Genomic DNA, 18,485 nt, shown 5'->3' on the forward strand with positions numbered 1-18,485 from the left:
TTATTTTTAGCTTAAATTAATCTTTCAGAAATAAGCTGAAGGGCCGGGGGTTTGGCTCAGTGGTTCCACCACCTGCCTTGCAAGCTCAAGGGCCCAACTTTGACCCTGGTACCAAAAAAAAAGGAAAAAAAAAAAAGAAATAAGCTTAAAATAATATTTGTCTTTAAAAGGAGTTTGGGAGAATAATATTAGTATCCATTAAAAGATATTAGAATATTAGTAAAAATATTTCAGTGAAAAAAATATTTCCATGAAATAGATTTGTGAAATTGATTTTTTTCAATTTTTTAAACACACTTTTCAAAATAAATGAAAGGTATTTTCCTTCTTGAATAAAAATTTAGTATGGATTTAATTTCAGCTTTAGTGTGCACATGTACATATATAGACATGTACAGAAATACTTTGGTAACTGAGAGGACAATAATTCCAAACAGCTCTATAGATATCCCTGGTATAAGAACTCCTGCTATCTAAACATTTCCCTTTAAAACATACAAGATTTGTTTTACTGGTAGTTCACGATCTGAATCCAAAATCCTATTACAATCAATTCGCTGTCATGAGCTAGTGCACTAGCACAATCATTTACATTGCAGGTACAGCTAGGCAAGGAGGAGGAGAATATATTGCATACGTATTTTGCTGTTCTCCCAAGTCTCGTTATGCATCAGTGCTCTCACCATAACACATTGAGTGAAAATGTCTTCTATAAAAGCAATGAGCTTATGAAGAGAACAAGCAAATTTGAAAAGCTTAAAAAGCCCATACATGCAAAGAAAAAAAAAAGGAAGTGATAAAGCATGATGGAAAAAGCAAACTAACATTAAACTTGACCAGGCACTCATCCCTGAGAACTATTCATTAGTATTTTCATTGTGTAAGAAATAGAGAAAAACTTAGGGAAGCCCTGTTGGCTTTGGTGTTGGTGTTTAAAATATATCAAGGTATATCAAGGAGCGATTCTTTGTGGATGGTTTTACAGATTTTGAGTGTCTTAGCGACATTTTTGAAAACTATTAGTTTTCTTTTTGGGGGACAGGTTAAAGAAGCTCTGCTTTTTTTTTCCATTTCTATGAATGGATTATATAAGCTTTACTTGCAAAATCTATTCAACATGTTTTTAGCAATAAATTAGATCTATTTTCTGTATTTCTTTTTCTATTGAAATCAGTTGGGGTCTAATTCTGTCACGTTGAAAATAAAAAGCTCACGAGCATCCTTGGAACTTTCACTCCTATGTTTTCAAATTGTGTAGCTATGTACTTCTTTATTCACAGTTATTCACATAGGAGCGGACTAGAGATCATTTGTAAGTTTAGTTTTAGTTCTAGCTTAATCTGAAGTCACTGCTTTTAATTTGATTTTAGGAGTAAGCTAAAATAAATCACTTAAACTTCAGACTTCTTATTTCCTAGCTCTAAATATTAAACATTATGGCAGATGTGCAAATACAAGTATTTACTGAAGTTTCAGTTGTTTCTCAGATGGTATCATTCCTTCATAATGAGTAGTAATATGTTTAACCCTGTTCTATTGGCCAAGGACTCTTCCAAGTGTTTATATGAGTTAACTAGTCTTTACAACAAACTACCAATGAAGTTAGTGAGGAAACCAGGGCACAGCACTTCATTCACTTAGCTGGCAAGCAGTAGAGCCATGATTGTGAACCCAGAAAGCCTGGTATCAGACCAAAGGATATTAGACACTGTGGTAATTTTCCATGTAACTTATTCAGAGCTATGGTAATTCATTCAATTAGTCTCAGGTTTCATCATGTGTAAATGTCCACTTTCTGAAATGACTTATTGGTCCTCAAGATGACTAGTGAAAAGACTTGAAAGATAACTGGAAAACTTACTTATGCTCTGGGACAGGGTATGGGAAAAGAACTTTCCAGTACCGGGACACCTTTCATGTGGATGTCCACTGGAAGGCACTTACTAGAGGAATTGAGAGACATGCCTGTCAAAAAACAAAGGAACAAGGTAAGAGGGCAACCCACAAGCCAAGGAGCTCAGGATAGAGCAATTCAGCTCATCCTTCTGTTCATTATCTAGACATTTCTTCCCTGATCACATCCCCACCATAAAATTCGAATACTACAGATTTTCTGTATATCTGTTTTTGTACTGAACATATAGCTATGGTTTAAATATAAATAAGACCACCTCCACTCCCAGGGGAAGAAAACAGTTTGTGCAATGTGTTGCCTAGAGGAACAGATACTACAAATGGTGGGATGAGGAACCCTGGAGGGACTAATAGGCCCCAAGTCAAAGGGCTCATCAAAGGAGGACTAGTACCTGCAGGAAGTGGGGACAGAGACTTTCTTAACCATACGAGGTAAAGAGTTTCTTGACATGGGGTCATCGTGTTTACTTCTCTCCATGCCACCCAGAAACATGATAAAAATGATTCTCTCCCTTTCTCATAGCTTCACTCTTCTCTAGTCACATTCTCCCCTCCATGGCCATGAGTACAATCTCCATGTAATGTGACATATCATTGTGCTGTAGTGCAGTGTATCATTTAAGCGTATGTGGTTTGTATTCTTTTTTGTTTCCTTTGGAAACCAGATTTCCAAGAAGCTCGTTCACTTTAAATTCTTTGTAATTGACTTCAGAAAATGGCTACTATTCCAATTTGCTTTAATGAAAGTGCTTTAACTAAAAATCGCCATGTGCTCACTTGGGATCTCTAATCTCCAAACAAACCTCAGAAAGACTTTAGCAGCAATTTGTGTTCTGAAAAGGAACATATGGGTTGTCTCTGAAACTCACACGGCCTACTCAGTTTTTTCTTCCTGGCCCCTTAGATTATCTTATATCCCAGTAGTATCCAGGAGGAAACAACTATAACACTGAATGAAGATCACAATAACATTTTCCCATTCCAATCTTACTTCTCTCATGATTTTTCTGCCCCAGAGACTACATGCACTCTAATACTACATACATCCCAGAGGCCCCAATTAATATTAAACAACTACATTTAATCACCTTGTAGAAGGTATGAAAAGCAAAGTGAGGCCTTCCAATATCTCTTTTTCTCTACCTACAGGCTGTGGTTATTCAATTACTCAAATGAGCACATTCCTGGAACAAAAGGAATGGTGAAGAAAGCATCCCTGTAAGGATGGGAAAGGAAATCCATCAGATTATTATTTGAAGATTTGAAAGTGCTAGAAGACCAGCCTGAGAAGGCTATGCCCAGAAGTCAAAGAACTTGTTAGGAAAAAAAAAATGTGTATTATGGCAGTGGGTGGCAAGGCTAGGTGCTCGATAAAAGCATCTGAGGAGGTTTCCAGCTCTTCCTCCAGAGAGGTTCTGACCCAGTGGATCTGAGAAGAGATTGTGGCACTTGTGTTTTTTAAAACTGTCTCCCATGATTGTTATGTGCCTCCAAGTTTGAGAATCATTGCTTTAGATTATTAAGTGCTTTCACATGTATTAGCCAGGGTTTTGCATGTGCATAAATGAGGAAAAAGGAATATTACTAATGCCTATCAATGGTCCAAGAAAGGAGGAAGAGGCAAGGGTGGTAATTCTGAAACTAAGAATTTTGCAGAAAACCAAGTTTCTAGAGACTGGGGGGAAAAAAATCACTCATCTTCTTAAGGCCTAAATTAGTCCTAGGCACATAAAATTAAGGAAAGACATGTATGCCTATAGTCTTGACAGCAAACCTCAGAAGACTGAAAACACTCATCTAATATTTGATGCCAACTGTTTCTTAAAACCTCATTGGGTTTATTCTATAAATGGCAAATATTGGAAAAGAGGAGAAAAACTGTTGTTAATCAAAAAATATGTTAGAAAGTTTCATTAATATTTCCATATGCATCTTCAGGCTATCTACATGATTTGCCTGTATAGACAGATAAAGTGCTGTACCAGTGACTTTAGTTCTGCGATAAAAATGGCAAATGAATAACCTTGGATATAGCTAAAGAATGAAGTAAAAGCCAGTGCTTCAGTAAAAGCTGAGACTGCAGGGAAAGATAGAAGTCCAGTTGCAATGAGGCAGAAAAAAAGTTAACTTGTGAGCAGAAAGCAAGAAATTGAATGTTAAGATTTTAGAAGCCCTTAAAGACATAGTTTAGTCTGTGACCAAGAGAGTAAGTGACTACTTTGCACAATATGGATGCTAAAGTATCATCTGCATATCAGCCAATAAGATGGAAAGGAACAGGGAGTTGAGTACAGAAAAGAAAATATTCCAGACCTGTAGTGTTTATGAGAAGCTGTGGTTTAGAAGCCCATCTCCGTCTGCATTCTAACCCATGGATAATGGCTAATAATAATCATTGTGTTAGTTTGGCACTTAATAGGTGTCACAATTGTTATAAGTACTTTGTATACTTTTCAGTATTTACAATTTTGTGGTGATAGGCCTTTTTATGCCCCTTTTATAAATGAGGAAACTAAAACACAGAGTAAGCAACTAACTTATGGGTTGTAAATGCTAGGGAGAAAATGTAGACAGACTTGGAATGAAAGATAGTTCATATAAGGCCTCAACAGAAGAGAGTGAACGAAGCCCAGAAAGAAACTTGTTTATCTTTGTGTATTGCAGCCCAGTGACACCAGGTGACATGGAGGCCCTCATGAAAGACGAGTGTGAGATGAGCATTAGATCCATGTTGGAGAAAGTCCTAACTCTGTTAGTCTTGGGACCTGATTTTGGAGATAGGAGGCAACGGTCATAATTGGAGGTCTACCTTGAGATAACTGCCTTCCTTTTGAATATGAACAAATTAGAGAGAGGCTGGGCTGAAAGGATTAGGGTTCTTTTAGTCCTGATTGTGTTTGACACTAATAAGTATATTGAGGAAGAGTGGCAGTTGAAGGTCAAGGGAAGAGAAAAATTTGACATATGTGGCAAAAGCCAAACATAAAGTTTGGTAGCTGATTAGAAGAAAGGGGTGAAGGGAGGGGAAGAATTTAAATGGAATCCAAGGTTTCAAGTCCAAGTGACTGAGTGAACTGCTGACAGAAATTCAAGAGAGGCGCCTTGTAAGTAACTGAACCTGAAAGTCTGTAGGTCGTTTTGTGCCCCAGCTGTCCTCTGGGGGATCCCTGTAGGAAGGTGAAAACATAAATTGGCAATTTAGAAGGGTCTGAACTGTCACCTACATAATGTTCCTGTGGTTAACTGGGAAAAGTGTGGAATCTCTGAAGGTGAGAAAAGTAAAAAAAAAAAAAAAAAAAAATAGAGAACACATCCTCAGAAAACATTTAAATTTGGGACAAAAAAGGAAGAGGAGTAAACAAAGGACACAGGAAAGAAAGATGAAGGAAGCCTAGAACACCAGAAGCATGCAGCTGTACTACTGAGCACAAAGGAGTAGAAGGTTCCAGAAAAGTGTCCTGGCAAATGCTCAAAACCAAGAAGAATAAGTTAGAAAGTTGTCGGGATCAAGAGTTACAATGGAAGGAGAAGAGATGACTTAGGGGTGATAGGGAGTGAATGGGATCATAGCAGACAAATACAGCAGGGCTGGTCAGGACATCCAAGATTTTGACCATGAGAAGAAAAGAGAAGACATCAGTGTAAAGGACAAGATGTATGGGGAAGCATGCTTCAAGTCAAGGCCACGCCGAACTCTTTTTCAGAAAGAAATATAAGAGCCATCTTCAGGGTGAGTGAAGATGCCTAGGAAATGCTGGGTGATGGCAGTAGAAGTAGTTTCAGTGGCAGAAAGTCACACCATGTGAGATCCTAAACTGCTTTCTGACTTTACCATTAGACAAGCCAGAAAGGGCTGTCTCACGTAGCAGTCCTCTTAGAGAAAGCAAGGACCAATGAACAGTATTTTCTTTCTCCTCTTCTCTGAAGTGCATGGATTTCATTTTCATATCCCAGGACAGAGGGAAGCATTTTCTTACTGTCAGCTGTATTTAACAACTAAAATAGCTTCCATGGGAAGAAAGATGGGAGGAAAGTTTAGATGATAAATTTGCATTGTAAACTATTAGGGTTTCTTATTAGAACTATTTGCAAAATCCACAGCATTTTTAGCCTATTTGAAAATAGTTAAATGCACTGAAGTGCGTCATATTACTTAAATGTCATTTCACTCTATATGGGGCAAAAGCTTTCTAGAAAAAATTAATGAGTAGAAAGGCAAAAATATTTATAGTGGCAACTGAGTGATTGATGCTTTTAATTGGTGTGGACATAGGTAGGACCACAAGAAAAAAAACATTCACAAACAAAAATCTGCTCCATCGTCTTACCCTGTGTGAGAAACACAGGGAGGTGGGTATAGAGCACAGGACATCAGAAAGGATAAGACAGGCCCGAGTATCAAACAGGAGGCAAAAAGGTAAAAGGACTCTGGGGTCCATGGAATGCACAGGTTCTCCCTCTTCTGTGGGTACCATGTGTGTCCCTGTGCCTTCAGAAACAATCCCTGGGGTCCCATTGCTGTCACATTTCTGCAGTCCTCAGACATGGAGCCAAGTGTTGGAGGTTGTTAGCAAACCTCCCTCTGGAGCTGAAACTGGACTTAGTACCAGCAAGCAAACACCAGAGGGGATTTGTCTCTCTTCCATGCCTGGATAATGGCTATTCCCTGATGCCCAGAAGAATTAAGTCCAATATGTGCCTCATACTACATGACACACTGCATCTTGAACAGCGGGACTGTTAATACAGTTTTAAAAGAAGAGAAACTGGCTGCTCACCATGGACGCATAAGCTAGACATAATAAATCTCGCAATAGAAGATATAAAAATGTCCTGTTTCTGAACAGCTAAAGGAAGCAGAGCGTTGGACAAGTATCCGGTGGGTACCATTAACAGCAATAACCAACGCCAGAGATCCATGGGGACGTGCTCCACATTTCTGTTAGCAGTGACAATCTGTTTTACCTGAAATATGCTGGTAATTATCCCACTTGCAAAATTCAGTTTGCCTAAGGATTAATAAATGTGTTTTTTTAAATACTTGCTGAGTCTCTTCCATTTTCTAGATGCACATAAAATTAAAGTCTTTTTCATCAACTGTTTTTTTCACTTTATAACTGAAATAATAAATTAGTAAAGCCTACTTTATATCTGTGATGATAAAATAGTAAAAGCAGAACTATGATTCATTTTTCAAGAGTATGGACATAATATAAAACTAGAGATTTGCAAAAGTCTATATTATATACAAATTTTCTACTCTGAAATGAGTAAAATGGATTACTGGTGATAATGAGTTAAGAAACACAGAATTTTAGTTTCAGTGTGATGTAAAGATTAAGGGCAAGGTTAGCAGTGTCAGAACAAGGAGTTCTCTTAGATTTTTTTATGCCACAACACAAACCAAATTAGCCCGTTGCATGAGTTAGAGAGTAATAAATATGATAATGGATGATAGTGATTAAAGATAATTTTCATCTAAAAACATTTGCTTCTGAAATATTTGTTCACTACAGTTAGAAATGTGCCTATCATAATCACTCATACTCTATAACAAGATGATCTCAGTGTCTCAGAGGATATGAAGCCTCCTGCTGTTTAAAGAAGGGAAAGGAAACATGCATTTGGACCATTTAATAGCACTTCAAAATATTATTAGTTCAAAAATAGTATCACCAACCTCTGTTGAGTCCATCTAAATGTTTATCTGATCTGTCAAGAAATCATTCCTACTAAGGTTTTTACAGTAGTAAAATACCATGCACATTTATCATTTTAAATACTTTATACTTTAAAAGCATTAATAAAAAGCTAATTAGGAGGCCCATGCAGGAGGATCACAGTTGAGCCTAGCCTGGCAAGTCAGCAAGACCCTGTCTCAAAATAGAAAGGTGGCAGAGTGGGGGAAAGATGGGGGGGGTTCCTCAGCAATTCCAGAGTTCAGTCCCCAGTACCACCAAAAACAAAAAGCCGAGTAAAAGCATGAAAAGCAGTCAAATTCTTTTTTGAAATTCTTTCCTAGAATTAAAATGCCTGTGCCAGAATTAGTGAGATAGTATTTTCATACCCTTTTTTTAAAGCCAGCATTAATGAATACATCCCACCGTTAAGCATTCTTTGAGAGGAACTTAACCTCCAGTTTGTCTGTTATGGATATGCTTTAGGAACCTTTTTGTTTTTCCAAATATTTGAGGGTTTTTTTCTCAGAATAGCTTTCATGAAATGAAATTACTAGATCAAATGGTATGAATATTTTAAAGCTCCTATTTCTAAGCATATTTCTAAGTAGCTTTCCAAAAGAATATTATTAATTTACCTTATACTGGCAATATATAAGATTTATGGTATTACCCTGGGCTTGAGCTGCTAATAAGACTATATTACTGTTGTTTGTGTTTATTTCATTCCCAGCAGGATTGCAATTTTTGCAAGTATTCATTTACAATGCTTTTATATATTTGGTTCTTAATTGTTGTTCTCTTATCATTTGGCTTAGTTTTCCCAGCTTCAGTCTCATCATCCCCCCTCCTTCATTGCTTTGTACAGGTTCCCATGATTCATTCAGCTACTGGGTAGATGAAAAGTCCCCAGTGGGGCCTGACCAGACCCCAGCGATCAAACGCCTGGCCAAGATCTCCTTGGTGAAGAAGCTCATGAAGAAATGGTCTGTGACTCAGAACCTGACCTTCCGAGAGCAGCTGGAAGCTGGAATCCGCTACTTTGACCTGCGTGTGTCTTCTAAACCAGGGGACGCTGACCAGGAGATTTACTTCATTCATGGGCTTTTTGGGATCAAGGTCTGGGATGGGCTCATGGAGATGGACTCATTCCTTACACAGCACCCCCAAGAGATCATCTTCCTGGATTTCAACCACTTCTATGCCATGGACGAGGCCCATCACAGATGCTTGATTCTCCAGATCCAGGAGGTATTTGGAAACAAGCTGTGCCCAGCCTGCAGTGTGGAAAGTCTGACCCTGCTGACCCTGTGGGAGAAGAAGTACCAGGTAGGAAGGAAGCAGCGATGAACTTACAAGGGCAAGAACCTAACTCCTTTTGCTTTTCCTAGATTGCCCTCTAAAATAGCTCAACCCAGGGCTCAAAAGCTATGTGTGGGTTTTTAAACACTAAACATTTATAGATTGGTTCCTGAGTGCTATCATAGTTTAATGGGCTTCCCTGGGTCCTGTTGAATCAGGCTAACTGCCAAATATTTAAGCTGTTGTGCAATCTGTTTGACAGCTGAATTGACTTTGAATGGCCAGAGCCAGCCCAAGGCAAAATTGGGAAGTGGGTCAGTTGTTACCATTCTGTCCCCCATGAGGTCCATTTTCACCCCCACCTGGGTCACCTCAGACAATTCTTGTGGAGGTATCAAGTGATAAGAAAAACCATCAGCTGAAGAAGCACTTGAAATCATGCTTCGCAGGAATGTTCATACATTAAAAGGTCTTCATGAAATTTGGGTCATAGTAAGAGAAGTGTGGGGGAAAGGTAATAAGGGAGAGGAAAAAAATATGAGAAACTGAAAAAATGGAAATAAAGTGTTTGTAAATGGGGAGGGGAGGAGGGGGTGAAGGGAGGGCAGGGACAAGGGGAAAAATGAGAATCAAGACCTATTATGTAAAGGTACAAGATCCCAATAATGAATGTAATTGTATTGTATACCTAGATTGTACCAATAACCTCAATAAAAAGAAAAAAAAAAAAGAAGAGAAAAGTTAAGGAAGGGAGAAGCCAGGAGCCTTTCCCAGACTGCCTCAGCAGAAAGGAGCCTCCAAACCTAAGCCCATGAAGGAGAGTCTGGAAAATGAATGTAGGCGTTAGACACATTCCACTCAGTCCCTAAGGGATGATAGAGGAAGGGAGGAGCTTCAGGGCAAAGAAGTCTCCAATTTAGACTCCCTTTATGAAAACAAACAAAAACAAAAAACCAGCAAATACTTTTCATTCAAAGTTGCTCAGTTGGGCATGGGGTTGTTTGGCTCAAAGCTCAGTGCCACTGCACCTGCCTCAAAAGCACAAGGTCCTGAGCTGGATCTCTAGTACAAAAATAAATAAATAACAATGCAAACAGAGTTGCTCACTTGCTCAGTAGATTCATTGAGCAAATTAAAAGGATCTTTTAATTAAAAATAAGTTAAAGATTGTTTGTAAATATTTATTGACACCAAATAAGTATCAAGCACCATTCTAAGGATTAAGGATAAATGAGTAAATAAAATAAGATCTTTGCCCTAAAGGAGGTTTCATTCAAGGGGAGAGAGATTGTAGAAAAAAGATAATAAATACCATATGTATAGTGATATGAGCTATAGACAAAGTCTCTTGTGGTATAAGGGGAACCAGCAGGCTCTGTGGGTAGAACAGTGGGTTGCAGTTTTACATAGGTTGAGTCTAGCAGCCCTCATTGAAAAGATGGCATTTGAAGGGATAAATCAGATTGGTCTTGGGGGACAGAGGAAGCAGCCAGAAGCCCTAAAGCAGGGAGGTCACTGAAATTTTTGAGGAAAAACAGATATAGTGATGCTGCTGAGCAGGCAAGGGCTAAGTAGCAGGAAGAGGTCAGAGGGACAATCAACGTCAGGAGTTTCTTGAGTCTCAGGCTTTAGTGGGATCCCTCTTGGCTCCTGTGCTAGAAAACATCAGGGAGCAGGCAAGTGGTTATATTAGGAATCCATCGGAAAGTACAGCCCACAGGGACTCCTAATGGATAGATTACAGGAGTAAAAGAAAGCAAAAGATTCGGGTTTAGCCTGAGTAACTGGAAATACCAGGTCACTTTGCACACCGCACCAGTAAGAGTGCTGTCTTTGACTCCATGGAGGCTTCAAGGGTTAAGTCTAGGTATTTGTTAAAATATATCTTAACCATTTTACCTCAGTAAAAGTTTTGTAAATAGCACTTTGTCAATATGTATCACATCTCTCCCACAAAGCGAGATTTATGTCTGTCTCTCCTTGTGGGTCTAACTTGGAGAGATTTTACTTCCAGCAGAATTTCTGTCTTAGATCACTAGGTAGTAGTAACAATAACAACTCATGTTTATTAAGCTATTCCAATGAGGGAGGCGCTGGATTCACCCATTTTATCCTCTCAACAACACCACAAGGTAGAAATTTTGTTATTATCCCCACTTAAAGAAGAGGAAACTGAGAAATAGGGAGACTAAGCAGCTTCCCAGGAGAGTGCAGTCAGTGAGTGGTGAAACCAGGATTCATTCACAGATGGTCTCTGCTGCAGATTCCCAGTTTCCACTGCCCTCTGCAGGCTGTTCACACACCCGAATGACATTCACAGCTGCTATCGTTTGTGACACTGACACAAATACTTTGTCTTTATTAATAAGCCCCCGTTGTCAGAGGCCCTTAGAGAGTTAACAGAATGGAAGAAAAGGGTGGCCTTTGAATACGATTCATATCAGATTAAATTTTGAGCTCATACAAAATTTTATAATTCTGTACACACAATATTCTAATTGCTGCTGTATTGCATACTAAGATAAATAAAAATCTCCAGGAGTAAGAAGAACCTTCAGGAATAATCAATTGTGTGGACAGTGAATTTCTAGCAACGTACTGATGATCTTAGTTTTAAGTGTGGGCTAATTTAAGTGTGTCATCCCACTACAAATACTCCCGAAAGTTAAGAAGGAGACTCCTGACGTATCAGAGAAATGGAGAGTACCACCAGTTTACATCCTAAGACCCTCTATGCTCCTTCCTTCCCCTCTGTTTTCCCTTTTGTATCTCTTCTTAAAAGTTGAAAGGCGATCTCAAAGAGAGTTACCAGTCACCTCTCCCCTGCTAGGGTGGTGTCTCAAGGGTGATCAGATTTTAAATATTCATTATGTAATGAGCTACTTTAATGTAACTCCAAGAGTATTTTATTACTACAATTCAATATTGAGAAGTGTGCTGCCATTCAAATTTCATTTACTAATCTTGCAATTACAACAGCTCACAGATACATACTTATATACTATATAGGAGGTGGGTTTTGAGGATACAATGAATTAGAAGATTTAATCTACATCTTGGAAGTGTTCAGGATCATAAAGACAAGGGAAAAAATGCATAACCTTAGTGAAATACAAAACAATTGATATACAATTGCAAGATAAGACTGCCTCAAATGTTCTGTACAATATGACGAAGGAGGTTTTGTAATCAACTAGTTCAAAAGTAGAACATAGCATCAATTTGCATCCCAGAGGCACTCAGTAAAGGAACAATCAGAATAAGTGGAGGTCAATTAAGGAATGGTTCTTAGAGGAAATTAGATTTTTTTAAGTTTGAGTCTCAAGAGAAAAACTGAATATGAACTGCTGAGCTGGAGAGGAGAGTATCTCAGGGAAAAAAGGCAGAGAGTGAGGTAGGGATACAGACACAAAATGTGCTCCAGGCAAGAGTAACTGCCCCTGGATTCTTGCTGTAGGAGAGTTCTCTTGCTAAGCTAAATTCCTACTGCAGGAAGAAAATTCCCATAACCTTCAGTTCAACAAGGCTCTTCAGGAAACTCAGCTCCTTCTGCCTAATTTGTTCTATGTCCACCTTTTCTAAGATAAAGGACTGAACTGTCCTCTTGTGCCCTGACACGGGACCAGGTACCAGTCACAGGATACTGTGTGACAAGCCTGTCCCGGGCACACCTTGTGACAAGGCCTGTCACAGGGCCGCACAGCCTCCCACCTGCCTATTGCCCAAGGCAGGCAGCTCACTTCCCTGGTCCTGGCCTTCCAAACTAGCCAATTGCATCACCCGGGAGGATGGAGGAAATCCTCCCTTCTAACCCAGGCGATCTGTTTAAGATGAGCCTGCGATTAACCTCATTAGCACATGTGTTCACCACAGCCATCATTAGCAGTCAGTCAGCGTTACTCAGAACCAATAAAAACAAGAATAGCCATTACCCCTTGTGATGCATCCAGCCTGGAACTCCCAGCTCTGGGCCTTAAGGAGTAGCTCATCAGGTGCCTTCGTACCAGCTGAACGAACACTGAGAAACAAGATGACATGCAGAGCCTCGTTCATGGGAGGCTGGAAGATTATACTCTGGGCCAACTGGCTGAGGACCATGGTCCAGGCATGGTACACATACATTCCCCCAGGCAGAGCTCACTGCTCCCTCTGAGGAGACAAACCATGACTTCTAGAAACCTACCCAACAGAGCTCTGAATTGGGACAATCAAAATAGCAATTCCCTGTCCACAGCTGCCTCCCAGAAACTAATTAATGCTGTGGATGTGGCTTGCTAATTATTTTCAAAATTACCGTCATCCTGAGCAGTCCCCCTGGAGACTCCACTTCAGCGAAGTCTTCCCTGACCTAGCAGCTCACTCCCTCCCTCTCCTGGGAAAGGCAGTTTCACCAGGATCAGTTCACAGGCACAATTGAAAACCTGTGTACTCACAGATTAGTTCAGCTCCAAGAGTTCAGTGTCAACTTCATGAGCACAGGAAATGAATTCTGGACCCTATGAGCTAGCTCACCCCAAATGTTTTTAGTCTCGGGTCCAAAGACTTCCCAGGGGCTGTATGTATAGAATTTAACAAGAGTAAATTTAATGGTAAAAAATTACAGATTCGTTTTTACTGGTCTTTAACTAAAACGTCATATACTCATCATTTATGAGCGGTGGCCCTACCTGCTACTTACCCCAAAGATGTGAACATACCACATTTCAGTTATTGAAGATATCATCATCTGTGCTATTACTAACTCAAAGTTATGGAGCTTAACTGGACTCACAACAAAATAATTTCATTTAACTCATTTATCACAAAGCACATTACATGTATTATAAATGTATTTAATATTTTGAAAGGTATAGTCTGTGTCATTGATTTCTTTTGTAATGTTGTGCATTTTATTTCATGCACTGATTTAAAACACAGTTCTGAAAGCGGCCATGGTGGCGCACACCTATAATCCCAGCACTGAGGAATCTGAGGCAGGAGGACCCCTGTGAGTTCAAGACCAGCCTGGGCTACATAGTGAGTTCCAGGTCAGTCTCAGCTACATAGTGAGACCCTGTCTCAAAAAACAACAACAAAAAAAAGTTCTGAGAAACTGGTCTGATTTTATCATAGGTGTTTGTAACAACAGTAAAAAAAAAATCTTTACATCAGCCAAGTACCAAATGCACTGTAAATCTTTGCTTATTGATTTTTTTAAATATATGAGATTCTTTAATTTCCATATACATTTATATAAAAAATCAGTGTAAAATCAAATGGTTAATGTTCAGCTTTTTCATAAATTGTTCTTTTGCTCTTCTGAACATTTCAGGTTCTTATTTTCTACCACTGTCCCTTCTACAAGCAATATTCCTTCCTGTGGCCCGGAAAGAAAATTCCAGCACCTTGGGCAAATACCACAAGTGTGCGCAAACTAATTCTCTTCCTGGAGACCACCCTGAGTGAGCGAGCCCCACAAGGCTCCTTCCACGTCTCTCAGGCCATTCTCACCCCCAGAGTGAACACCATCGCCAGGGGCCTGGTGGGCGGCCTCAAGAACACTTTGGTTCATAGGTAAGAGTTCGCTTCTACTCCACAGATAAGGTTTTTAAACAACATCTATCTTGAAGCTCTTCTAAATACACAAAAGTAAAATTTATAGTTTGAGGGATTTAAAAAAAACACAAAGAACATGCTTGAAAAAGCTGCATATTTGAAGGTGATTGCATTAATTGTTCCCGGAACCCTAAACACTTTTTTTTTAAATGTATTTAAAATCCACAAATATTCTCTAAATTGTTATACTAAGTTAAATACTTGAACTGTCCTCTTCTGACACAGGAACTCATCATGGTCTGCCCCTGCCTTAGCCTGAGTGCTCACTCATTTAAGAAGCATTTAATGTATAGCACTGTGCTAGGTGATTGGAATTCAGAGTCAGCCCTTAAAAATTTCTTCTTCCTTCGATGTTTACCATGAGTCCTAACGTACCAAGCCGTAACTTCAGAAACGTCCTCAGGGCAACATTAAACGTGACTACATAACTAGAGCAGGAAACACTCCAGTGCAGACATTTTCATGAGATGATGTTCTTTATCCTGAATACCAATGCATAATCAATGTTGCCAAGAAAAGGGATTTAGATATATATGTATATGTAGATGTGTGTGTATATTTGTATGTGTGTCTCTATATATATTCATATATATGTGCATATGTATAAAAGGAATGTTGGAATGTTATAAGTATTTTGGGACAACAGGGCATCCCTTGGAATCTTAACTTGAAAAGCTAATATGTTTAAGTAACAAAACATATTTACAAGATCAGTTTGGTTCCTGAGTTCCATATGGTGAGTACACAGCTCAGATAGTGACAGGTTCGTCCAACGTATGGCCCTGCTGGTCTGGCTCTGAACTAGGTTAGCATGAGTTCAGATGACAGTGATTACCTAGTCGGGAGTTTCACGAGCAAGAGGCATTGGCATTTTTCTTTCATGGTGAGAGCTCCTGATTATATCAATCATGAACAGAACCAGAAACCCTTTTCTGTGGGGATTGATTAAGTCCTAACTAAAACAGTTGAACTCAGCTTGGAAAAACAGGATTTCATATACTAGTATGATATCTCTTTGAAAGATCTAGAATTAAAAACTCTTTCTTCTTAATATATGGCCATCCATCCATATCATTTTTCCTCATGCCTTTGATAAATTTGTAGATTAACTATTTTTAATTAATTATTTTAAAATTAATATATGTAGATATTTATAAAAATATACAAAGCATTTTTATTCTATTAAATTTTTTTTTTCATTCTTTCTTTTTTGGTACAGTACCAGGGATCAAACTCGGGACTCTGTGCTTTTAAGGCAGGCATGGTGCCACTGAGCTAAATCCCAGGCCCTAAAACAAAATTTTATAAAAGAAAATTAGACAGTAACAATAGTTAATATATTGTGTACTGTGTCTTATTCATAAAAGAATGGCCAAAATGTTACTCAGAGCACAAGTCAGACACAAGAGACTCTTCCTTACAAAAAACAAACCAAGAGAAACTAATAGTACAAATGAAACAAATGAATACTTCTAATTAGTTCATTCACTACACTGAGTGCCTAGAAGTAGATAGTGCAAAAGAACATGTACAAGATCAGTGATATAGTTTCTGCCTTGTAGAATTCAATCTTGCATGAAAGACTAACATGGACATTTCTATAAAGCAATTTGAAAATCACTCTGAAAAATGAAATGTCTGTGCAGTACATGCGTGGTGGTGCCTGTCTGTCATTCCAGCACACTTGGAGACTGAGGTGGGAGGATCGCAAGTTCAGGTCCTACCTGCGCAACTTAGTGATTTAGCAAGACCCTATAAAAAAGACTAGGGATATAGCTTAGTACAAAGTCTCTGAGTCAATCCCCAGTACCATTAGATAGATAGATAGATAGATAGATAGATAGATAGATAGATAGATAGATAGATGATAGATAGGTGATAAATGATTAGATATGCAGAGATCTATAGTGATAGAGAATAATTAAAAACAAGAATTTATATTTGTGTACTAAATATAGTAAATATATATTCTAAAATAATACCTTTATATTCTAAATATAAGTATATTCTAAATATAAATAAAGCACCTTTTTATAAATTATTTCATTAGATTCTTAAATCAGTGACAGGCTGTGTAAATAGAGGCATATTGTCTGATGTACTTTATCCTTGTGACATAAGATGGGCCCTAGGGAAGCTAAGTGACCCAGACTGCATAGCTAGAAAGAGTCAATAACCTGGCCCACTGGCTTTTCTAGTGTGCAGAACTGGTGTGATACACCCAATTTCAGTGCCTCTTCCCTTCTGCTCCACAGCCTATCATTGGCTTATTTGTCCTGGATCTGTCAGATCCCACTGGTGGCAAGTGTTAGCCCACACATCACCATAATTTCCATATTGTTAAGCTCTCAGAACTGGCTGCTGATGAATCCTAGGCTCTGTCTAAGATAATGGTGGTGGCCTGTACCTAAAGCCAAGGTATTCCAGTGTGCCAGTCCTTGCCCAGCAGATAGCAGCAGCCAGGTGTCCCTAGCCTGGAAAGATACCTTGGAATCTTAACCCCTTCTGGTCGCAAGAATGTCACTAGTGTGGTCATGCATTCCTGTGTCTGCACATCAGCTATAGGCGCAAATACAGCTCTGGTCGCGAATTTGTTCCCAGATGCCAGAGCAGTGCGTAGTGGCCATTTCCTCGGAACAGTTGGGCAAGTCCAAGTTTGTACAGACATTCAGAAAGTCTTCCCTTTAGTAGTGTCTCCTCAGAGTCTGGCTGGGCTGATAAGCTTCCTAGTCCATCCTACACACTGATTATCTGCTCAAACCAAGGAGAGATGACAATGTATGTTTTCCTATAAATGCAGAGGTGACTTTCTTAGCAGCGAGTTAACTCCCCAACTCTTAGGTGAACTTTGGACCTGACATCTTGTTCATCTTGATTGTTCACCCTAGAAGGAAGCTGCAAACACATAGCCAATCTGGCTAAATCTCTACGGTGGTTTCCCCAGATTGTCAGAACCCAGACATTCAGATTCATAGCATTCCCACTGAAATCAATCAAAAATTAGTTCTTCCTAAGCCCAAGGACAGAACAGCCATGGAAAGAGGATAGAGCAGCCTCTAGAAGGGGGCATGGATTGAAATCAGAAGGCTTGAGATTGAAGCCTGACACAGTCCCTGTTACGGGCTGAACTATGCCCCCTCCACCAAAATTCATATATTAAAGCCCTAACCTTTCACCACCTCACGTGACTACATTTAGTAAAAGGCTTTATAAAGAGGTAATTAGTAGGCTGGGGATGTAGCTCAGTGGTAGAGTGTTTGCCTAGAATGCAATAGGTCCAGCGTTCAATCCCACTACTAAAAAAAAAAAAAAAAAAACAAATGATTAAATTCAAATGATACCATTGGTGTGGGACCTAATCTGAGTGGTGTCCTTGAAATGGGGACTGGAGACACACAAAGAGATACCAGGGACGTGTGCACAGAGAAGACACCACATAAAAAGACAGTGAGAAGATGGTCGTCTGCAAACCAAGGAGAGGGGTCAAAGGAGAAACCAAACTTCTAGGGCCTTAATCTTGGCAATAGCCTCTGGAAGAGGAGAAAATAGAACTCAGTTGTTTGAGACAACTAGTGCATATTTTGTTATGGTGGCTTTAGCAAATTAATGTATTTGTTGGCAAGGAGGTGGAGTTGGACAAGTTTTCTAAGATTTCTGATCCTCACCCATTAAGTGGGGTAAAGAATATTGTACAAGATTGTAGTCTTAAACTGAAAATGCCTATTACAGTGCCTGGCACAAAATAAGCATGCCATCTCTGTTTCTAAAGAAACTCAGTGGCCCAGCTCTGTGCTTGGGTGGGCCACAAGGTCAGACCTGTGGGGCTTGTTGTCTTGGGGACCTGTCAGTGTCGTCTGGCCGAGTCTTTTGCATGGATCTTTTTCATCTTGGTACATTCCAAGAGTTAAGAAAATGAAGCCGCTGCTCTTTAGACAAGGTTCTGTATTTTCCTTTCTGTGTATATAATCCTGCTAATCTGATTCTTGCCTCGGGGAA

At 39.3% G+C, this 18,485-nt stretch overlaps 1 protein-coding gene across 1 annotated transcript in view; it reads left to right on the top strand.

Annotated features, from left to right (window-relative positions):
- Positions 1-18,485, top strand: part of Plcxd2 (phosphatidylinositol specific phospholipase C X domain containing 2) — a 46,968-nt gene that overhangs the window by 19,271 nt on the left and 9,212 nt on the right. Inside the window, exons 2-3 of the mRNA XM_010630150.3 lie at positions 8,461-8,921; positions 14,206-14,447. Coding sequence (XP_010628452.1) covers positions 8,461-8,921; positions 14,206-14,447 — 703 coding nt within the window. The remainder of the gene's footprint in view (positions 1-8,460; positions 8,922-14,205; positions 14,448-18,485) is intronic.

Source organism: Fukomys damarensis, unplaced genomic scaffold, assembly GCF_012274545.1.
Source record: "Fukomys damarensis isolate Sample0158 unplaced genomic scaffold, DMR_v1.0_HiC HiC_scaffold_24, whole genome shotgun sequence".
In the NCBI taxonomy this organism is placed as follows: domain Eukaryota; kingdom Metazoa; phylum Chordata; class Mammalia; order Rodentia; family Bathyergidae; genus Fukomys; species Fukomys damarensis.